We start from the raw sequence: 18,640 nt of genomic DNA on the forward strand, positions 1-18,640 counted from the left end.
AATAGGACATATATCACATAATCCTTTCAGTATTGCCTTCTTATTTAAATAATTCTTAAAGATCCATTCCCAAGAAATATATTAACATGCAGGATCATTTGATTAGACTTTTGAAAAATAGATTAACTAGGTTTTCTTAACAAATATAATCTTCCCAAGTAACTAACGGCTTTTCTTGCGCAGTCCATCTTTAACGTCCAAAAGTCAATAGGAACACATTTCTGTAATATGGCAGATTTTCTTGTATCTGTATGCAACTGATGCCAGTGGAACCATTCACAGAAGCAGGTTTAATGAGATTAACCTGCCATTAGTAAATTAATTCCTATCTCGATAACATGTAGGGGTCCATTTGTGAAAGAGATCAGGAACTTAGCACCCTTATGCATGTCCCCGAGGAGGCGTTTGATTCACTTGGAATCAATGGAATTTTAGAATCATTATTCTCATTCTTTAAAAAATGGCAAATGCATTATCAAACAAAGATTTTTTTTTATGGAATTATAAGCTCATTCCAGAATCAAAATTCTAGAATTATGATCCCACCCTAGGAGGTGGAATTATGATTCTAGAATTCTGGAATATCTTTCATTCATGAATTCTAGAATTTCAATTCCATTTTCATCAAAGAAAATTATTTTTTATTCTAAAGTCAAAATTCCATAATATCAAACTAAAAGGAAAATTGGAACTAGAATTGTCATTCCAATTCGAGGTTGAGGCGGAAATTTGATTATGGAATTATGATTCCATAATCAAAATTCTGAGACATCAAACACCCCCTGAATGTAACCGAATTTACGAGATAAGGAAAAAAATAAGAGGTTCTAAAAGCACGTTTAACCTTTAAAAGTGTGACCAGGAAACGAAAGCCTGAATGGCAATAGAAAAGGAGTTAAATTGAAAGAAATTCAAAGCTAACGTGCCTTTGTTATACCACTAAAAAGCAAGGCCAGCGTTTGTAAAATTTTCAAAAGAATTGACGAATTTGATTATCAACATAGAACAACAAAGTTAATAGACAACTTGCTTCAAGAATGACCATCTAATTCTTAATGGTCTTCGGTTTCAGTACACTGCCTTGATCTGTTACTCTCTGCAGTTAAACCCTTTCTATCTTTCTTTCATTTCTCTTTTGCGCTTACTTTCTTATGAGCTAATACATATTCTTTTCAAAGAAAAGTAGGTGATAAGTAGATTACCTAATAGCCTTCTAACATAATCCATTACAGTAAAGTAGGAAAGAGCATAATGTGGTGCTCACATCGGCTGCACAGAAATATTTTTGGAACTTCCTCACTGTTTGAGATCTTCGCACAACGCGTGTGCTGCCAAACCTCACAGACATCACAACACACCATGCGCTCCCCATCATCTTCCTTTGCACCACAGGAGCAGTACAGTACGCGCTCATCACTGCCACTTTCATATATCAGAGCCTTCTCCTCAATCCTCCCATTAATCATAAGTTTGCTGCCCGAGTTAACTATCTGGCAAAGCAAATCACTGTCCTCCGCATTAAAATCCATTAGAGATTCGGCTTTGAAGCTTCTTAAACTAAAGTATATCTCTCTGAAGTGTCTCTCAACTTCTCTCTTCAAGTCACCAACAGTAGCCCGGTGAGGAAGAGTAATCACCTCAAGTGGTAGCAGTTCCCTGCTCCTCTCATCCTCTACTTGCTCCTCATCCCTACTAACAGAAAGCGCACAAAGAAATGTGAGTTTATCTCGATTCTTACATTCAGCACGTAATGATTCTTCACTGTAATCCTTAATTAAGTGTTTGGCATCAAGTATGGCTCTTGTAAGCCCACAGACAGGCCTGCATTGTCTCAAGATTGTGCTGTACAGGTAGAGCAGATCTCTCACAAGCTGTAAATGAGTGAGCCCAAGTTGAGACTTGGAGGAGACCTTCTTGGCATTAGGAGAAATGCTGTCAGAATTGTTAAAACAGTTGTTTGCTTCTTCCAAGCAGTATTCAAGCACTCTGGTCACCGGATTCACTGCCCGGCGAACGACATAATTTCCAATTACTTGGTTTCCTAGAGACTTCAACACAAAATCAAGTAGGCCAGTGTCACCAATGTAAGCTCTGGCTGAATCTCTCACTTGCTGCCTTGAGACCCACTTGCTTCCATTGTTCTTTAGTGATTCTATGATCACTAAAGTTGCCATCTCAACTCGTTTGGACGACCACCGGCACTGGTTCATTGGTAGAACAGCATGTTCGATTTGAACCGGATCATGTACTAAGCAAGATTTCAGTTCCATGACATAATGAAACAGATGGCCTAGTGTTTGTAAGGAATCGCCGGATAGCTTCTGGTATTTGGAGACAATGGTCAGGATATCATAATTGGAAACCGCAAGGGAGTTTGTAACTGAAGATAAACGAAAGCTTCGAACTGTTTCCATCGACTTCTGGTACATCTCGTGATTGACACCAAAACTTCCCCGTCCAAAATTGTATCCCCATCTTCCAAACCATGGCTGACCGTAGGCAACTCCATGTAACACCCTCAAGTCCATTGATTTCTTCTTTGACGTATCATTTATGCTAATCTGTCTACCAGTGTCACCACTAACATGTCAAAGAAAAGAACATAGTTGAAGCAGAAAAGAACATTATGGAGCATCGATCTTCATCTGGATGAATGAAGTCATGTACTTCCAAATTATTATAAAAGGGAGAAGTGACCGGATAGGCCTGTAGGAGGGAGGAAATGCATCTGATTCTGAAACAGTATCCACATTCATTTCTTTGGGCCATTGTAGGTATATGTCAAACTGCCAAAGTTATAAGTATACTAGAAGACAAGCCGAAACGGGCACTTCAATCAACTTGAACTAACATTTAGATGAATTTGTTGCAGAAAATGAATTATAGGTTAGACCTTAAATCACATGGGTGCGAGTATAGGTTTAGTATATATATATATATGTATATAGTTCAAAATAAAAGCAACATTTAAATAAAAAAGTAATATATACACCAATAGCTTGCAAAAAATTAATGTAAACTGAGTTTGAAACAAGTTAAATCAAGTAAAAGTAGTAGTTTGAATGAGTTTAGTTATAAAAAGTACACAGGTATTCCAAGTATATGCTACCAACATGGTAGCTCACAGGTTAGACTCCTGAACTTGCGAAGCGGGTTGTGTATGTTATACTGGTGCATGTGCATTAAAAAAAAAAAAACTGAAAAAAGTTAAATGACTTAAGAGAACACTTTTTTTAAAATAATTTTCAAAATACCTCACCCCCTACCTTTTTTTGTTTGGGCTTATATGTATTGCGTGCACTGAGCAGCGCACGCAACTCATTCTCCTCAAACTTTGAGGTTGATTAACCGCAATCGAGATAGTCTTCAAGCGTTACTTGCTTGAATTGATACTAGAAATCAACAACAGGAAAATGCCTCACATTCAATTCATTAATTAATATGATTCGTACCTTACTTTTAAGCTGGTGCAGATTCGATGCCAGAAGTCCATGACCTGGCTGCCACAAACCAAATCAGACCCACCTTCTATGCCGTTCACGCATAGCAGATGACCAAACCCGTTGTAGTGAATCACTCCATGCAGGATATGGCCATGCAGGTCCAAGATATCCGCCGGCGGCCTGGTCGTCCTGCAGCCCACACCTGACCTTGGACGTTCGCGAGAACTGGTTGCTGAATGAGCCAAAGAATCCTCATCGGACTGGACAAGCTTTTCCATCTCCGGTGCCGTTTGCTTTGAAGGCAACACAAAGTGGAATTTCTTGCTGCACACCAAGTGATGGCCCCATCCTGTGATTCGGTAAACATTATCCTTGTTAAGTAATCGCTTTTTCCTAGTGAGAAAATGAGCTAAAATATCAATATCTTTAATGCGATGCTCACCACATTGCTGAAATTTGATTTAAGTTTTCTATCTCCAACACCTTTTATGTATGCACCTAGTGGCTTCGTATGGGGAATTCTTCGGAAAACTATAGCATAGATCAGAAGATCCAGATAGTGACAAGCAGAACATACAATTTTTTTCATGACAAGGGGAAATACAGATGTATGCACCAACTAAGAGCGCGAATAGAAACGTATATATGCTCCAAATAAGAGCGTTCGCATTCATGGTTCCCCTTTAGTATGACCGTCTACACACGTAAACGTTGCATCATATGTCGGTGTGCATGTATTTATGTGTTTGCGCACGCATGAACACGTGCATGTGTGTAGATAATGAGTAAATATTGAATATTACAAGTCCTTCATCCATACCATTCAATTTTAACTATAGATTGTGTAAAAATTAGTCAAACCATTGAAGAAAGCATGAACCATTTTTCATGCTAGATCCCCCCTTACTTTCAGCGCAAGGTTGCATGAACATGAAACATGAACAAGTTAATTCAGGAGGCTCTATTCAAATTATGGGTCACCGCCAAGTTTACTGTCAATATGGACCGTCCAACTTCCCAAGAGCGGTGGTGCATCGCATATTTATGAACCCAAGTGCCCTTGCAGCTTTAGTTTCCCAAGCTTGATTGTTCTTCACTTGTCCTCTTTGAGTTCTCAAATTGGTGTACTCTCACTTCCAAAGGTCTCTCTCTCTCTCTCTCTCTCTCTCTACATGAAGGTTCTCTTCAGCCCTCTAACCTACTGGATGCAGGAGTACTTCTCTTGTACCCCTTAAGGACATGAAGACTGGTTAGTTAGTCATATTCAACTAGCAAAGAAAGGAACATAAAAATTACCTATGTGTTTGCATTGATAGCAATAAGGTTGAGCTCTTCCCTCTGCTAGTGCTGGTCGTTCTTCAACAACGAAGAGAGACACATGTAATGGAGAACCATGGCTAACTTCGAATCGGAAAGACCACGCCCGCATCCCTTCCGTTCCATCATTCTCTTGGTGGCCAAACTCTAGCAGCGCATGGATGTTGTCATAAAATGGTCCTCGGAACTCAGCCGGGATCCCCGCATCGCAGAAACTATTGAACGTGAAAATGGTCTCCCTTCTCCTCTTCCTCAAACTCCCGGCGATGGTGGTGCACATTGTTGTAGTCCTCCCTGGAAAATCCGGTCGCCAGGCATCGGAGGGAAGGGGCCTGTGGTGCAGAGGAGACAAGCGAGCTGGTGGGGGGGGTGAAATAATACAGATGGCTCACGCCATTAGTGCCCAGTGAAATAAAAAATGGAGGGACTCACTGGAAGCATGAACTGCTTCAAAAAAATCCAAGAAGATTTAAACTTCGATTTGATAGGGGAGGAGCTCTGGCATTGCTGTTTGGACTTCCGATAAAATAATTGAGCCACGCTTTTGTTCTTGGCTCCCCTGCACATAGTTATATTCAGCTCAGGCAGGTCATGCATCCATGGACTCTGCAGATGGTCCATTATCTTAGTGCCGTTCAACCGGAGTCATTGATCTTGTAACCGTCTCCCGATCAGATCTCCTAAAACTTAGATGCGGTAGTCCATGGTAAGCCCACAGAGTTAAGTAGTACTTAAAATCATAATCCGCAAACTCTTATGTCTAACCATATTCATTCTCAATTATCTAGTCCCAAAGAGGATAGTATAGCTGGTTGGACTGACTTAATCGTCACAATTCGGTGGTCAGTTTGATTCTCGTAAATCTTATTCCTTTAAACTGCAAACACGATATTTTAGTTGACGGCTCCCTACCCAAGTTCTAAAACACCCTTAGATCCTCGAAACGGGAAAAATTAGGAAGGCATCTTCTCAATTATCTTATTAAATCCCCAAATCCCTATTTGGAAAATTTTTGCAGATTTTCCCTGGCAAATTTAATTTTTTCTAATTGGCAGGTGGACTTTGGTCAGTGTACTTAGGATCTCATGCATTTAGATCTTTCATATCATGAATTGGTTTTGTGGATCTACGTGATCTGTGTGGGGGATTAGATCAGATTAATATGGCTGATCTGGCTCACATTTTTTATGTGAAAACATATTATGGAAATGGTAAATGATCTGGCATTTTCATGGCCTTGGTCACTGGTGAGTACCAGTACCCTCTCGGTCCCGCGGTATCGGGTCATACTGAATGCAGTTGAGAAAAATTCAAATGGGGAAAAGCATGCACCGAAAATATCATGATCATAGAAGATGAAATGAATTTAATGTTTTTGTGGCGCCTTGAATCAGATCAAAGCTGGATATGAATGAAATTACGTGGAAAAAAACTGATGGAATTTAACTAATTAATCTGATCCAGATTCGTTACTGAGATATCCATGCGCAGAACCAGATGATTAGAGGTGGGGCTGTTTAACATCTTCGGATTAAGAAAGGAGCTTAACGATGAGAAAAACGTTCCTCTTGTGTATATGAAGAAAAGAATTTTAGAACAACTACGTTCTTAATTTTAATCAATTGGCAACTTGGAGTTAATTTAGAGACGCAGATGGTTCAGTTTGTGTTGGATCCAACCTTTACTGAATTCGACTTAGCGAGATTTGGGTTTGGATTCAGATTTGGAGTCTCTTTTCTAAAACCGGATTGGAAGCATGAGATCTGACATTGATATGTAATTGGGTTATATGGGTACTAAATTTCAATCAGACATCTATCAGATTCTGATCTAAAATCGGTTTTGAAACTACATATCGAATCCAAACCTGAACAACAATCTCATCTGAGTTCTTCAGTAACTAAATCCATTTACATCCCACTGAATTCCGATTTGTGTGGAGCGCAGAGAATTAGAAATATACGGTGTTCATCCCCGCTGACATTTTCCCAGGCACAAGGTCTGTGATTCCAGATTTGAGAAGTTTCTGCGTCAACGGTGAGAAAATGAGGATCAAGGGAAAGGGTTCCCAACCAGCGACGCAACGCGCTGTTACTCTCCCCATGGGCAGCCGTCTTTCATCGGTCACGTGGGGAGAGGGGAGGGTGGATGGGCAAGCAAGCGTTTGTTTCCCAGCATGGGAGGAATTTTGCGTTGGACATGTATGAAAACTTTTCCCCTGTTAATAACAAGCCGAAAAAAAAGACTCTGTGTCCCTACTTCAAAGGGGGGGAAAAGACGTCTATGTCCCTATTTCAAAGGAGGAGGCAATATGTCTATGTCCCTGTTTCAAAGGGGGGAAAGGACATTGGCAGGTATCAGATTCACGACCTGATCGAGATCAGTTGGCTAAAAGGTTTCAATAAAAAAAGAAAGACCAGAATGTTCGGAAGCTCACTGAGGTTTATTTATCAGAGCCAGGTTTCGATCCTGGGACCTGTGGGTTATGGGCCCACCACGCTTCCGCTGCGCCACTCTGATTTGTTGATATGCGTGCAACCAAATTTTTATAAGTGTGTTTGAAACTCTTGCTTGTTTTGGTTCCTGTCCCATTAGTCCCATATTAAAAGAAAATTCAAAACCCAACTTCTTAATCTTACGGAAGCATCATCGAGGCTCCACCTTTCCCTGTGGGATTCGATATCAGATTAGGTAGCATTTATTTTGCACGTACAACAAGCTGGTCCGAATACCCAAACAAGTTCATAATAACATCAATTATTTTCCCTGTGCGTGTCTGTGCATGCATGGGCCCCTGCTCTCTCTTGCACTTTGATGACGATGCATGAGCGCACATATTCACCACCAGGCCTCGAACACCATCTGCATTAATTTTCAACCATAAGATATGTGATTTAAGAAGCAATGTTTTAAAATGTGTTTTGCATTCTTCAAAAAGCCTTGTGCATTTGAAGAGCTTTTAATCGGAATCAAGTTATATAGAAAATCAAATTTCCCAATCCGTTGGATTAATGAGGAAAATCCAGTTTTGTATACAAGCAAAGCCACATATTCATGAATCCCCACATTACTTGTGGATGCGTTTTCGTTTCTTTGAATTGATCACGTTCTATGGGAATATGTCAATAACGTTCTTTGAATTTTTAAGATTGAGGATTGTTCATCTATTTTAGAACTTTATATGAAAAGAAAATATATTGTTCTACTTGTAAGAAGTACCCTATATGAGACCAAGGTATAGGTCATTTGGCTTATAACTTCATTATGTCACGTAATGGTGAATTTATCAAAATTCACGATCTGTTGTAATAATGAAGTTGTCAAGGATATAGTTTTCATTATTAGCATTAGAAAGGGTTGAGAATGGTGTGGTGTTCAGTATCTGTTGATGCTCTTATACAACTACTGGCAACGGGATCGTATGCAACCAAGGCCATTCATGAAATTATCTAGGTTAAACACATCATTTTTTTTAGAACAAATTTGGTAGCGTAATTTGGTGTTACACATGATTATTTGTGCTTCGTTGTGAATCTCAGGTACATTTATTCCTTTATTTACAATTGAATTTCAAAGGACGATTAATTGACTGATAATAGCTTGCTGTGAGGTGCTTGCTTGAGCACATATATTTGGAATTTGCTTGGTACTTGTCCAAAATAAAAAGATTGTATACATATAAGTGAGTGAATGATGCACATCATTAAAAATGTGTTTGTGTGCGTTTGTAGTAGTTTCGAGAACAAATAGAAATTGAAATTAGTTTGTATATATATATATATATATCACAACAAGTAGCAAGCACTATATTTAATAACATTCAATACAGTCGATAGGTTTTAAATATAGTGCTTGCTATTTGTTGTGATATATCGTGATTCATCGCTTTCTCTTATGTTCTACCCTGTCCTAGGCTGCGGATGTGTGGGAGTTCCAAAGGGTCAAGATTCACCGCTTTCTCTTATGTTTTACCCTGTCCATAGGCTGCGTATGTGAAGACGTTCAGGAGATGATGGTTCGTCGGAGCAGGGTCTGTCAGCAGAGACGCGCCGGAGAAGAAAGAATAGTGCTTCGTCGAAGCTATGCCGGAACACCAGTGACTCTCTCTCTCCTTCCTCCAGAAAAGGAGCCGGAAGCCGTCGTCGGGCAGAGAAAGGAAGAAGGTGGCATGCTGGCAGGACCAGCAAGTCTGGAGCAAGGAAAACTCGTAAGCCTCAGGGACGCACATCGTTTCCATTTCGCTTGTAGTTACGCCATTAGTGTGAAACGGCAGGCCTTGTTTCACGATTGCATCTCCCCGTAAAGCATCGCCGACTTGGAACGGCAGGACCGTATTTTAGTGTAATGCACTGATGTCTGTGAATAATGAGAAAACGCAGGCCAGCTGCCGTGCTCTCTCGTTCTGCTGTACTGTTGTTGCTTTTTCCTTTTCTTTTTCGCTTGCTTGCTATTTAAATTTGTCTTAAATATCTCATTAAAAGGCTCATGTACGAGGAAGTGCATTTTTTCCCTAGTTCTTTCCGCGTAAATTTGTTTTTACTGTTTTTTTCGCTTGAGCGTTTGTGGGCCGCTGCCGTCCACATCACACGAAAGATGAACACCCAAATACTCGACTAAACTCTGCAGTTGAAGATCAGACGGAAATCCATCGATATCTCAGGCGCACGTGAAACGTGTCTGTAAATTCATGGAAGTGGGCCATCCTTCTCTTCCAGACACCGAATACACATGGTGTTCGGGAGGACTTCACTACCCGGGAGGAGAAAGAAGGGAAGGGAGAGTCGACAGAAGGGAAGAGGAAAGAAAACCAGAGCGCGCGAAAGGAAAGGGGGAATGGAGATACCTGAGGTGACCCTTAACTCCGGCCATCGGATGCCCCTGGTCGGCATGGGGACAGCCGCGCACCCATTCGTCGCAACTGCGGCCATGAAATCGGCCGTGATCGATGCAATAGAATCCGGGTACCGCCATTTCGACTCGGCCGCCATTTACCAATCTGAGGAGCCGCTGGGCGAGGTTCTGACTCAGGCGCTGGGCTCCGGCCTGCTGGCCGGCCGAGAACACTTCTTTGTCACGTCCAAGCTCTGGTGCACCGACGCTCACCCTGACCTTGTCCTGCCTGCCCTCCGAAAAACGCTGCAGTAAGTAAAAGGCTCTTTAACTCATCCAGAGATTAATTTGTTTGGTGGTGCAGGTGATATCGGGGTCCATCGCGTTTCCGACCAAGTTTGTGTTCGGATCATGTGCGGGTTCTCTGTAATGCTCTTTGCCTGCTGAAGAACACCGCGATGATGTCTGAAAATAGCTTGGAACTTGAACAAAAGTAGAACCCAATGACGTTTTCAAATTGAATGGTTAAGTTTTGCTCCTTAAGATGCGCTTGTTACAGTATACTGGAAGTTCCCAGCAACATGTTTCTTAGAATAATGTCCCTCTCATATTTGTGGCCTCTATATCGTGTTTATATATGCACTGTTTTAGCTCCCATCATAGCATATTCTTAGAAGTCTCAGTTATTGCAGTAGCTCTGTTTCTTTTGCTTTTCTTTTTTGACATGGCCGGATAAGATGTCCGAGGGTTAGGATGGGACTGTTGACATGGCACTAGGGAGTTCGACTTCATATGTTTAGGTTGAATGAATCAAGAACAAAGAGGGGATGCGTCTTTTATTGAAACACATGCTGCTCAAAGAAACAACATTATTAACCGCATTAACAATGCAGCATCTTATTTTATAGTCGTAACATCTGATATCCAGAAGTAGGCCTCACAGTGAAGACAATTTTCGAGACACAAAAGCGTTGGTGTAGTGGGACTGACCATGGCTGTCAGACTGGCAGTCTGCTGCTTTTCTAGATTACATCATCCTTGAAATTCTGTAGAATAATTTATCTGCAATTAGGAAACGCCAGTTGATTCTTGGTTGATCCACATTCAACAAGAATCAAAGCCGCATCTTTCTACCAAGTTCAACATGACTCAATGGGAAAAGGGCAACCAAACTGTTCAGCTTAAATCTGATACCTGGCTAGCTCTAGAATGCAATGTCAACTAGCGTCCCAGTTTTGGTTAATGTCCATCATCTATTGAGTTGCCATCTGTCTCTTTTATGTGTCTTTGATTGGCATTTGTTAAACTGTTACTCCAATGTTTCTTAATCCACAGAGCTCTGCAATTGGATTATCTTGATCTGTATCTTATTCACTGGCCTGTGAGGTTAAGGAAGTCTGAGGCAATGTGCCTAGAATTTCCTAAAGATGATATCCTTCCTTTTGATATGATTTCCACATGGAAAGCCATGGAAGAGTGTCAGGAGCTGGGCCTCACAAAATCCATTGGGGTTTGCAATTTCTCTTGCAAGAAGCTTTCTCAGCTGTTAGCAGCAGCTACCATTCCACCTTCAGTAAATCAGGTAACGCCAATCTCTAGTTCACTTAACTTTGCGGCCACATCTCGTCCTCCTCAGTCATGATCCCTTTCCTGTTTTGTAAAGGTCATATCTACATGCTGTTTCAATAGAAAAAAAACTGACAAATGCATATGGTTGGTATGGTGAAGCTTTTCTCTTGGCTAGATGGAGAAAAGAAATGGATTGATGTTTGGCTCAGCTTTATATGGTGTTCTTTGTTGCACTTCAGGTGGAAATGCACCCTCTTTGGAATCAAAGCAAGCTGAGGCAATTCTGTGCGGAGAAGGGCGTTCATGTGAGTGCATATTCTCCTCTGGGAGGGAAAGGAGCTCTTTGGGGTTCCAATGCAGTTATGGACAACAAAGAACTTCAGCAGATAGCTGAAGCTAGAGGAAAAAGTGTTGCTCAGGTACTGAGAAAATCTTGAACTTGCCTTCAATTGGGTGAATAAGTCCTGAAGATCCCATACATTATCTTGATATAGATATTCCCACAAGAAAAGGGTAGGATGTGGTCTTATTTAAATGCTAAAATTCTTATGGTTTGTATTTGGCTCAAGCAATGAGGATTAATGCTGGAAAATTTGCATCTCTAGAAGATGTCTCTGCAAATTTACAATTTCCCTTTTCATCTTCGCAGGTTTGTTTGAAGTGGGGACTTCAACAAGGTGTGAGCCTCATGGTGAAAAGCTTCAATAAGGAAAGGTTAAAGGAAAACCTTGACATCTTCGATTGGCATCTTAGTCAGGAAGAGATGCAAACGATCAACTGTCTCCCACAGCGAAGAATATTCCCCTGCGACATTTTCATATCTCCAGATGGGCCGTACAAAACGATAGAGGAGCTTTGGGATGAGGACTAGTTAACCCTCATAAGATGTCACTGCTTTTCTCTCTATTGGAAGGAAGAGACTCCCAAAGGTGCAGAAACACCAGGAATAATGTGTCTTTGTCAACTACTCTTATAATTCGTAGCTTCCTTCTGAGCTGTTTATAACAACTCAGATTCTGCGTTTCAATTTGCCAGGACGGTGCTGTTAATGCATTTGCCAAATTGTATGTGGTCGTGCGAGGTGTGGAGTGGAGGGAGGAATGATTTAAGTAGTTGCGGCTGAGTAGTTCTGTGTGCGTTCTCGGTGGCCTGTTCTGCAGTCTATGCAACGACCAATCTTGTAGGAGAGACATCGTGTCGTTGACGCGCAACAATCCTTGTCGTTGGATTTAAGTAGATCCAGATCCATGTAATTAGATTCAAATCCATAGTCCCACCTCCCAACTATTTAAAGGGTCTTACGGTGCATTTCGTAATAATCTTTTTTTTTTAATGAAATCTTGAGTTAAACTTTCCTTTAGTTAATCTCCTTTATACCCAGCATCAAACTCGATGCTTGGTTGCCCAAATGATGAAGGTCTCCTAAGCAATAAAAAAAAAAATCGGAAATCTAGCATCCAATTATTTAGTTTTAGCATTAATTTTTCAGCATTGCGTAAGATCTTATTTCAGATCACTGAATCAATATGATATGAAAAAGTATTCAATTTACATCACTTGTCCTTGCACTCCAAACTGGGTTAGGTAAGGTATCATCCAAACGCCCCGTAGACCTTATGAGTGGAAAAAGCAAGTAGCAAAGAAATAAAATGGCCCATCCGGCTTGTGAAATAGCCCAACCGAAATATCTTCCGGATTGCTATGCAGTTGTTCGGTTTCTGATTATGCATTTTGGGTTTCTCTTTTATTTTCGTTCTTTGCATTCACTTAGTCTAGATAAATTTAGTGATTCATCCAGCATCAGAACAGGATCTTTTGATGTTCAACGCCTAATTCATTAACAGTTTTCGATATGTTTAACTTTATAGTCATGCATAAAGTCAATTGTAGCTGCCAGACACAGAGAAGCTAGTTTACGTGTTTAGACCAAATGAAAATAATGCAAACTTGTATTTGGCATTTCCTGATTATCCAATGTGGCTTACTGACATATAAGCATCATATTGATCCCAACGGCCGGGATTGTAGAGATGGATACTGAATTTAAGAGTTCGAGTTTGTCTGGTACTTGGATTCGTTAGTGTTTAATTGTAACTTCTTTTGGGTTGTGGAATTCATGTGACGCAGAATTTGAAATAGACGAACGAAAAACAAACTTACTTCGGAAGTCCCTTTTCAAGGATCGGCGCACAGAGGAAACTTGTCATCCTGAATGTTTCGGGGAGGAAGCCTTTGCAGAACATGAAAGGATCTTCTGCCGTCTTCATTCGAATCCACCGCGACACGCCAATGGAGATGGATAAATTCCTTCAATTTGAATCTTACCTCACTGTACAACCGCAGGTTTTCCAGGATGTTTTGCCCTTGGTTTTAAACAGTGACATATCTTATGACGAACTAAAATGCAGAAAAATAAAGGAAAGTCGCCTTGGGAAGAAACATAACACACCCGCGCTTTTTTTGTGTAAAGGCAACAAAGAATACAAAAATAAAGTTGCTGACTGTGCATTTAGTAGGTCATAGATTATTGGAAAATTTAAGGCAACAAAGAATACAAAAATAAAGTTAATCTCAAGGACGCAGCAAGAAAGAAAAAGGTAAACCACCAAAACAAATGCAAGGAAAAGTGCATGTTCAGAGGCCAGACCGATGATAGCAAAAGAGACTGGAATGAGAATGGAAACATTGTTGAAGCTCGCGGCCTGTGTTTCTTTTATATTTTACATTGTGAAACTCTAAAGGAAGTCCAAATAATGTAACAATACAGTAAGGAAGATTGATCTCCAGAAAATACAAGTGGCAGGAATGATCATACGTAAGGTATTGATAGAGATCTCACGCACTTGAGCATAAACAGATATTCCTGACCATCCCAAGAACAACGACAGGCAATTGAAAGTACTCTATTTCCTGGAATACATGACCTGAACTGAAGCCCTTCTTTTTCTTTGAGTAGGGCGTTATTTTCTTCCATCTCCTACTCTAACAAAAGATGTTGGGACCGCTCCCCTTTGCCAACACTTGAGAGGAACGAGAAGCAAAACACTGAGCCCAATTGGTTTAAAGCATTCCAACTACTCGCACTTAATAGATCGGTATATATGGCGAACAAACAGTAATGATGCACGGAAGCCAACAGTACCAAGCATGAGGAAGAATCCATAGCAGATGCAAGCCATGTACCCAAAGAAGAAAGATGTTTGCATGAACCCAGACATATCGGACCTTGCATGATAGTAATATAAGCAATAGCCATAGACAAATATACCCGTGGATCCTCCACACAGAACAGACCTGCAATCAAACCCGAGAGAAGTGTTAGAGACCAGTGTTGTCAGAATCATGCGCATATCAGCCAATACACATCACTGCAAACTGATACACTACAATGATTGGAACAATAGACATTTTTTATTTTACTAATTATTTTGGGTTGATGTGTATTAGCTGTACTTATTGTTTTCCAAGGTTTCAGGTACAAAATGGAAACCGATATAGCATTGTCAGAAACATCAATTTCTTATACCATCCATTCCCAATAGCTGCATGCAAACATGCATGATTTAGTACATAAATTTTAGTATGAGACAATCTTACAATTGACACTCACGTATTTCTGCATTTTAATGCTTGAAAACATAATGCAGTTCCTTATATTTGTGACACAAGCTACATCACTGATTGCCAAGGTCTTGCATAGCCACACCCATAAAAATATGATCATATTTAAACCAGCAACGAAGAGTTCAAAGTCACCAAAACAGTACAAAAGTTACATGCAATTCCTGTTAAACAAGCAAATGGAAATATAACAAAGGCTAAAATCATGTTTTTGTTTGTATTGTGCATGAGAGAGAGAGTGTGAGAGAGATAGAGAGAGGGAGGGAGGGAAGGAGGGAGTATTAAGAAAAAAATGGAAAGAATTAAAAAAAAAAAGGTTAGATAAGAAACTAGGCATGGAATATGTAGCAATAAACGTCATAATGAACACAATTATGACTATCACAGATCCTCACCTCCACCACCATTCATGATCTTCGGCAGCAAGTTGAAAGTATGTCAGTGCCACAGTAATGAATGCAGTGACAATTATGAGAATGATGAAGACAATGAAGAGAATACTGTAGATGGTGTAGATTCTGTGTCCCCATACACTTGCAAAAATGTAGTACAGTTCAATATAGATGGCACTGAAAGGCAAGAATCCTGCCATCACCATCTGGGGGAGAGTCCCTCTATACCAGGCCAATGGTGGAATTTCTCTGGGATACTTTGTAGTTCGAACGGGAGCCTGAAACTCTGCCTTGCTGTTCTTACCAGCTATACCGCCCAAAACAAGCAATGGTGACGTGACCAGTGTCCATATCAGAAGAATAACCAGGATGGTGCCAAACGGCAATGCTGCAGTAGCGCTATATGCTATAGCAACAGTGTTCAGGAAACAGAATGTCAGGAACAGAGGCCCGCAAAAAAGACATCCGGTCAATAACAAATTCCTTACCTGCAGGGCCAGCACGAATGTCAAACAGTTTATACTTGCAACATATAGAAAGATTAAAGAGTGGGGGTGGGGGGATGTGAATACAAACATCCAGAAGACACATACCCAGTTCGTTCCCTCAAGTTGGCAGTAGAAAGAAGTTGCTACATATCCAGCAATACCAGACGTAAAAGCATATATGAGAACCAGCGCTGTGAAAAGAGCCCCTCTGTTGTATGGATAGAAGACCCCAACAAGTGCAAGGATGAAAACGAAGATTGTCCTATAGAGGGATAGCAGAGGATCAAACTGTCATCGAATGAAATCATGAAAAACTTCAAAACCAAGTTCAGGTCAGATACTTACAGAATCAATAGCTGCGTCCCAGACCCAAGGACAGCAGCAAACAAGGACTTGTATTTTGGGTACCTAAAAACATCGCCATGGATATACTTCCAACCAGTCTCCTCTTGATCTTCCACCGACTCCTCGTCATGAGAGTATCTGAACGTATCACAGGTCAGAACAACAAAAATTCAAGCAAATTGAAAAGCATGCTGAAAAACAGGTCATTAGGTGAAAGCCAGACTTACTTGACGAAATCATTCTTCAGCACCCGCATTAGAATGGTAGCAAGGAACCCCGTGAGGAGAAGAACAGTAACGCAGGAATTTATGATTGAGAACCAGTGGATCTCCAAGTGATGAGGCAACGATGAAGACCTCGAATATCTCTCCATCCTCGCGTCAAAAGGTGTATTAGTCTCCTTCCAGGTCGCGGAGTACGTGAACTCCACCTCGACCTCCTTGTCCTCTGTTATGTCAACTGCCGTCTCTGGCATTGCTTGAGCAGTAATCTCAATGACTCGATCCTTGTTGTACAGGATCTCGAAATGAACTTCCCTGAAGAGCAAGTATCTGACATCGCTTGGATCGTTTTTGACGTCCTTTTCAACCTTCCCGATGAAACCCCAAACCGGCAGATCGTCATAGTACATCTGGAAGTAGTAGTCCTTCATTACAGCTTGTCTGAACTTGATGACATCTTCTTTCGAAAATTTCTTCTTGCAAACAGATTCTGATGCCTTATCCGCTCGAAAATCCAGCTTGTATGGTGCATCGACCAAACGATCACCGTTCAGAACCTCTCCAAGGGCTTCCTTCTTCTCGGTTACGTGACCTGCATCGAAGACGCCATTGCAACATCAAAGCAAGAAACACGAGAGGGAGAGAAAGAGAGAGAAAGTACCAAGGGCTGTGAATCTAATATACGTAAAGTGCATGACTAACCTGACGAACAGTAAGGCAGATCGAAGTAACGATACGTCTCACTGCAACCAGAAACAATTCCACCAAATGTTTAGACGCAGGAAGAGCGAACCACACTGATTGAGGCTGTACAAGACGACTTAAGAAAATTTGCTGCCTGCACTACTACACTTTCCCAAATCCAAGCCAAGATCCAACTTCACTATTAGATTTAAGAAAGCTTAGAGCAACGAACAGCTTCTCACAAGCAGTCCACTCACCAAATCCCCACAAGAACCAAAGAATCGAATGAATTCCAAAAAAGAGAGAAGATCTGAAGACCTTGACGGCACACACAATCGCGCCGGCCAATGCACGCGACAGAAGTCCATCAAAGCCTTCAGATCTAAACCTAAGACTACAGATCCTCCTCACTCACAGACCCCAAAGCCAATGGAAACCCTAGAATATCGACACTCAAAATCCAGCGAGCGCCGGCGGAGATAAGAAGAAGAGAGCGCGAAGAAGGCAGGGAGGCAAGGGCGTACCTGGGATTGTGAAACGGCCCGACCTTGTTTGCGTAGAGAGGAACGGCGTCGCCCTGCTTGTATCTATGATCCGACGCCGCCGATCGCACCTGCACAGCAGAGCACAACAGAAGCAGCGCCAGAACGACGACTTGCGCGGGAACACCCGTCTTCCTCGCCGCCATTTCTTCTCCCTCCAAGCGAGAGAGAGATCTTGATTCTTGAGATCTAGAGATCTTGAGTGAGAAGAAGGGAGAGGGAGAAGTGAATAGGGGTAGAAGCACGTTTCCGTTTTAAAACTTGGGGGAGTGGGCTCCGCCGTTCCGACTCCGAGCCACCAACCCCGCCCCAAATCCATCCCACCCCGGAGGCCAGACTTCTTTCCGTCTTCAACCGCCTGAGGCTGACTCCTCACTTCCCAAATTCGCTCATCCATTCTTTTTTTTTTTTTTATAAGATTATATTGAAAAAGGATCTGAGTGCGTTTGGACGTTGAACGAGAGAATCCAGCACCAATCTCTCAAGCAATCCCCGCTTGCTTATCAATTAAAAAAAGGGACGAAGATCTGTTTATTTTTTTATAATAAATTTGTACGCTTTTAGTTTTTTTTTTCCTTTTTTTTTTTGGGTATCGTTCTTCTCTTGCCAAATTTATGTTGAAAGTTTTGCAAAACCAAACTCCATTTTTAAGGGATAAATTAAATAAAACACGGTCAATTTTTAGTTTTTTTTTTTTTAAGTTGCTTGGTTATGAGAACATGTTCTGGTTCCTGAATCTGCTTCAAATTTACATCAAACTTCAATTTTAGTCTTTTTTAAGTTGCGGAAACATGTTATTCGTTCATGAATCTACTTCAAATTTACCTCAAACGTCACTTTTAGTTTTTTTTTTAAAGTTATTTGAAAATGGGAAGTAACAACTGGTTCATGAATGTATTTGAAATATGCCTCAAACATTAAAATTGGAAAGGGATCCATCCAGTCTTGGCAACCTCCAAGAACCAACAATAATCCAAATCGGGATATCACAACCGGTCACCTCTCCGGCGGACGGTGGTCATATTTAGGTCAGAATCATTTTCTCTTGGCATTCCCTTTATATTAGGTTCTTGGTCAAGTCAACTAGCTAGTGGACGCCCATTTACACGCCATTACTCCCTAAAAGCAATTTCAAACGGTTCCGTGGTCAACTCACTGTTGCCTAACTTTACCCCCAAAATACGCTCT

General features: G+C 41.1%; 3 protein-coding genes and 1 non-coding gene across 4 annotated transcripts; 1 reads left to right on the forward strand and 3 right to left on the reverse strand.

The window, feature by feature from the left end:
* Positions 1-1,226: 1,226 nt before the first annotated feature.
* On the reverse strand, positions 1,227-5,040 carry LOC116259551 (PHD finger protein PERSISTENT TAPETAL CELL 1). Its single transcript, XM_031637407.1, has 3 exons — positions 4,740-5,040; positions 3,453-3,792; positions 1,227-2,565 (listed from the first exon to the last, which is right to left on the reverse strand). The coding sequence occupies exons 1-3, from the start codon at positions 5,038-5,040 to the stop codon at positions 1,227-1,229; spliced, it is 1,980 nt and encodes a 659-aa protein (XP_031493267.1).
* A 2,168-nt stretch (positions 5,041-7,208) lies between these two features.
* TRNAM-CAU (transfer RNA methionine (anticodon CAU)) lies at positions 7,209-7,280 on the reverse strand. Its single transcript has one exon. It is a non-coding gene; the product is annotated as a tRNA-Met (tRNA).
* A 2,180-nt stretch (positions 7,281-9,460) lies between these two features.
* LOC116259749 (non-functional NADPH-dependent codeinone reductase 2-like) lies at positions 9,461-12,226 on the forward strand. The gene is made up of 4 exons (XM_031637675.2): positions 9,461-9,901; positions 10,926-11,172; positions 11,399-11,578; positions 11,809-12,226. Exons 1-4 carry the CDS (start codon positions 9,489-9,491, stop codon positions 12,028-12,030), a joined length of 1,062 nt encoding a protein of 353 aa, XP_031493535.1. The 5' UTR covers positions 9,461-9,488; the 3' UTR covers positions 12,031-12,226.
* Positions 12,227-13,825: 1,599 nt separating this feature from the next.
* LOC116259313 (transmembrane 9 superfamily member 2-like) lies at positions 13,826-17,731 on the reverse strand. Its single transcript, XM_031637066.2, has 7 exons — positions 17,435-17,731; positions 16,929-16,969; positions 16,233-16,818; positions 16,006-16,143; positions 15,766-15,922; positions 15,176-15,660; positions 13,826-14,453 (listed from the first exon to the last, which is right to left on the reverse strand). The coding sequence occupies exons 1-7, from the start codon at positions 17,596-17,598 to the stop codon at positions 14,234-14,236; spliced, it is 1,791 nt and encodes a 596-aa protein (XP_031492926.1). The 5' UTR covers positions 17,599-17,731; the 3' UTR covers positions 13,826-14,233.
* Between the last annotated feature and the right edge of the window lie 909 nt (positions 17,732-18,640).

The sequence above is a fragment of the Nymphaea colorata genome, chromosome 8 (assembly GCF_008831285.2).
Source record: "Nymphaea colorata isolate Beijing-Zhang1983 chromosome 8, ASM883128v2, whole genome shotgun sequence".
NCBI classification, from domain to species: domain Eukaryota; kingdom Viridiplantae; phylum Streptophyta; class Magnoliopsida; order Nymphaeales; family Nymphaeaceae; genus Nymphaea; species Nymphaea colorata.

Excerpts from the sequence above, each read along its gene's own strand:
- LOC116259551 (XM_031637407.1), bottom strand. The coding sequence starts at position 5,040 with ATGTGCACCACCATCGCCGGGAGTTTGAGGAAGAGGAGAAGGGAGACC. Across the intron at positions 3,793-4,739 it reads CTATCAATGCAAACACATAG|GATGGGGCCATCACTTGGTG; the intron begins GTAATTTTTATG and ends ACCGAATCACAG. Across the intron at positions 2,566-3,452 it reads TGCACCAGCTTAAAAGTAAG|ACAGATTAGCATAAATGATA; the intron begins GTACGAATCATA and ends TGACACTGGTAG.
- LOC116259749 (XM_031637675.2), top strand. The coding sequence starts at position 9,489 with ATGGTGTTCGGGAGGACTTCACTACCCGGGAGGAGAAAGAAGGGAAGG. Across the intron at positions 9,902-10,925 it reads GCCCTCCGAAAAACGCTGCA|AGCTCTGCAATTGGATTATC; the intron begins GTAAGTAAAAGG and ends CTTAATCCACAG. Across the intron at positions 11,579-11,808 it reads GAGGAAAAAGTGTTGCTCAG|GTTTGTTTGAAGTGGGGACT; the intron begins GTACTGAGAAAA and ends TCATCTTCGCAG.
- LOC116259313 (XM_031637066.2), bottom strand. The coding sequence starts at position 17,598 with ATGGCGGCGAGGAAGACGGGTGTTCCCGCGCAAGTCGTCGTTCTGGCG. Across the intron at positions 16,819-16,928 it reads TCTGCCTTACTGTTCGTCAG|GTCACGTAACCGAGAAGAAG; the intron begins GTTAGTCATGCA and ends TCTTCGATGCAG. Across the intron at positions 15,923-16,005 it reads GGGACGCAGCTATTGATTCT|GACAATCTTCGTTTTCATCC; the intron begins GTAAGTATCTGA and ends ATCCCTCTATAG.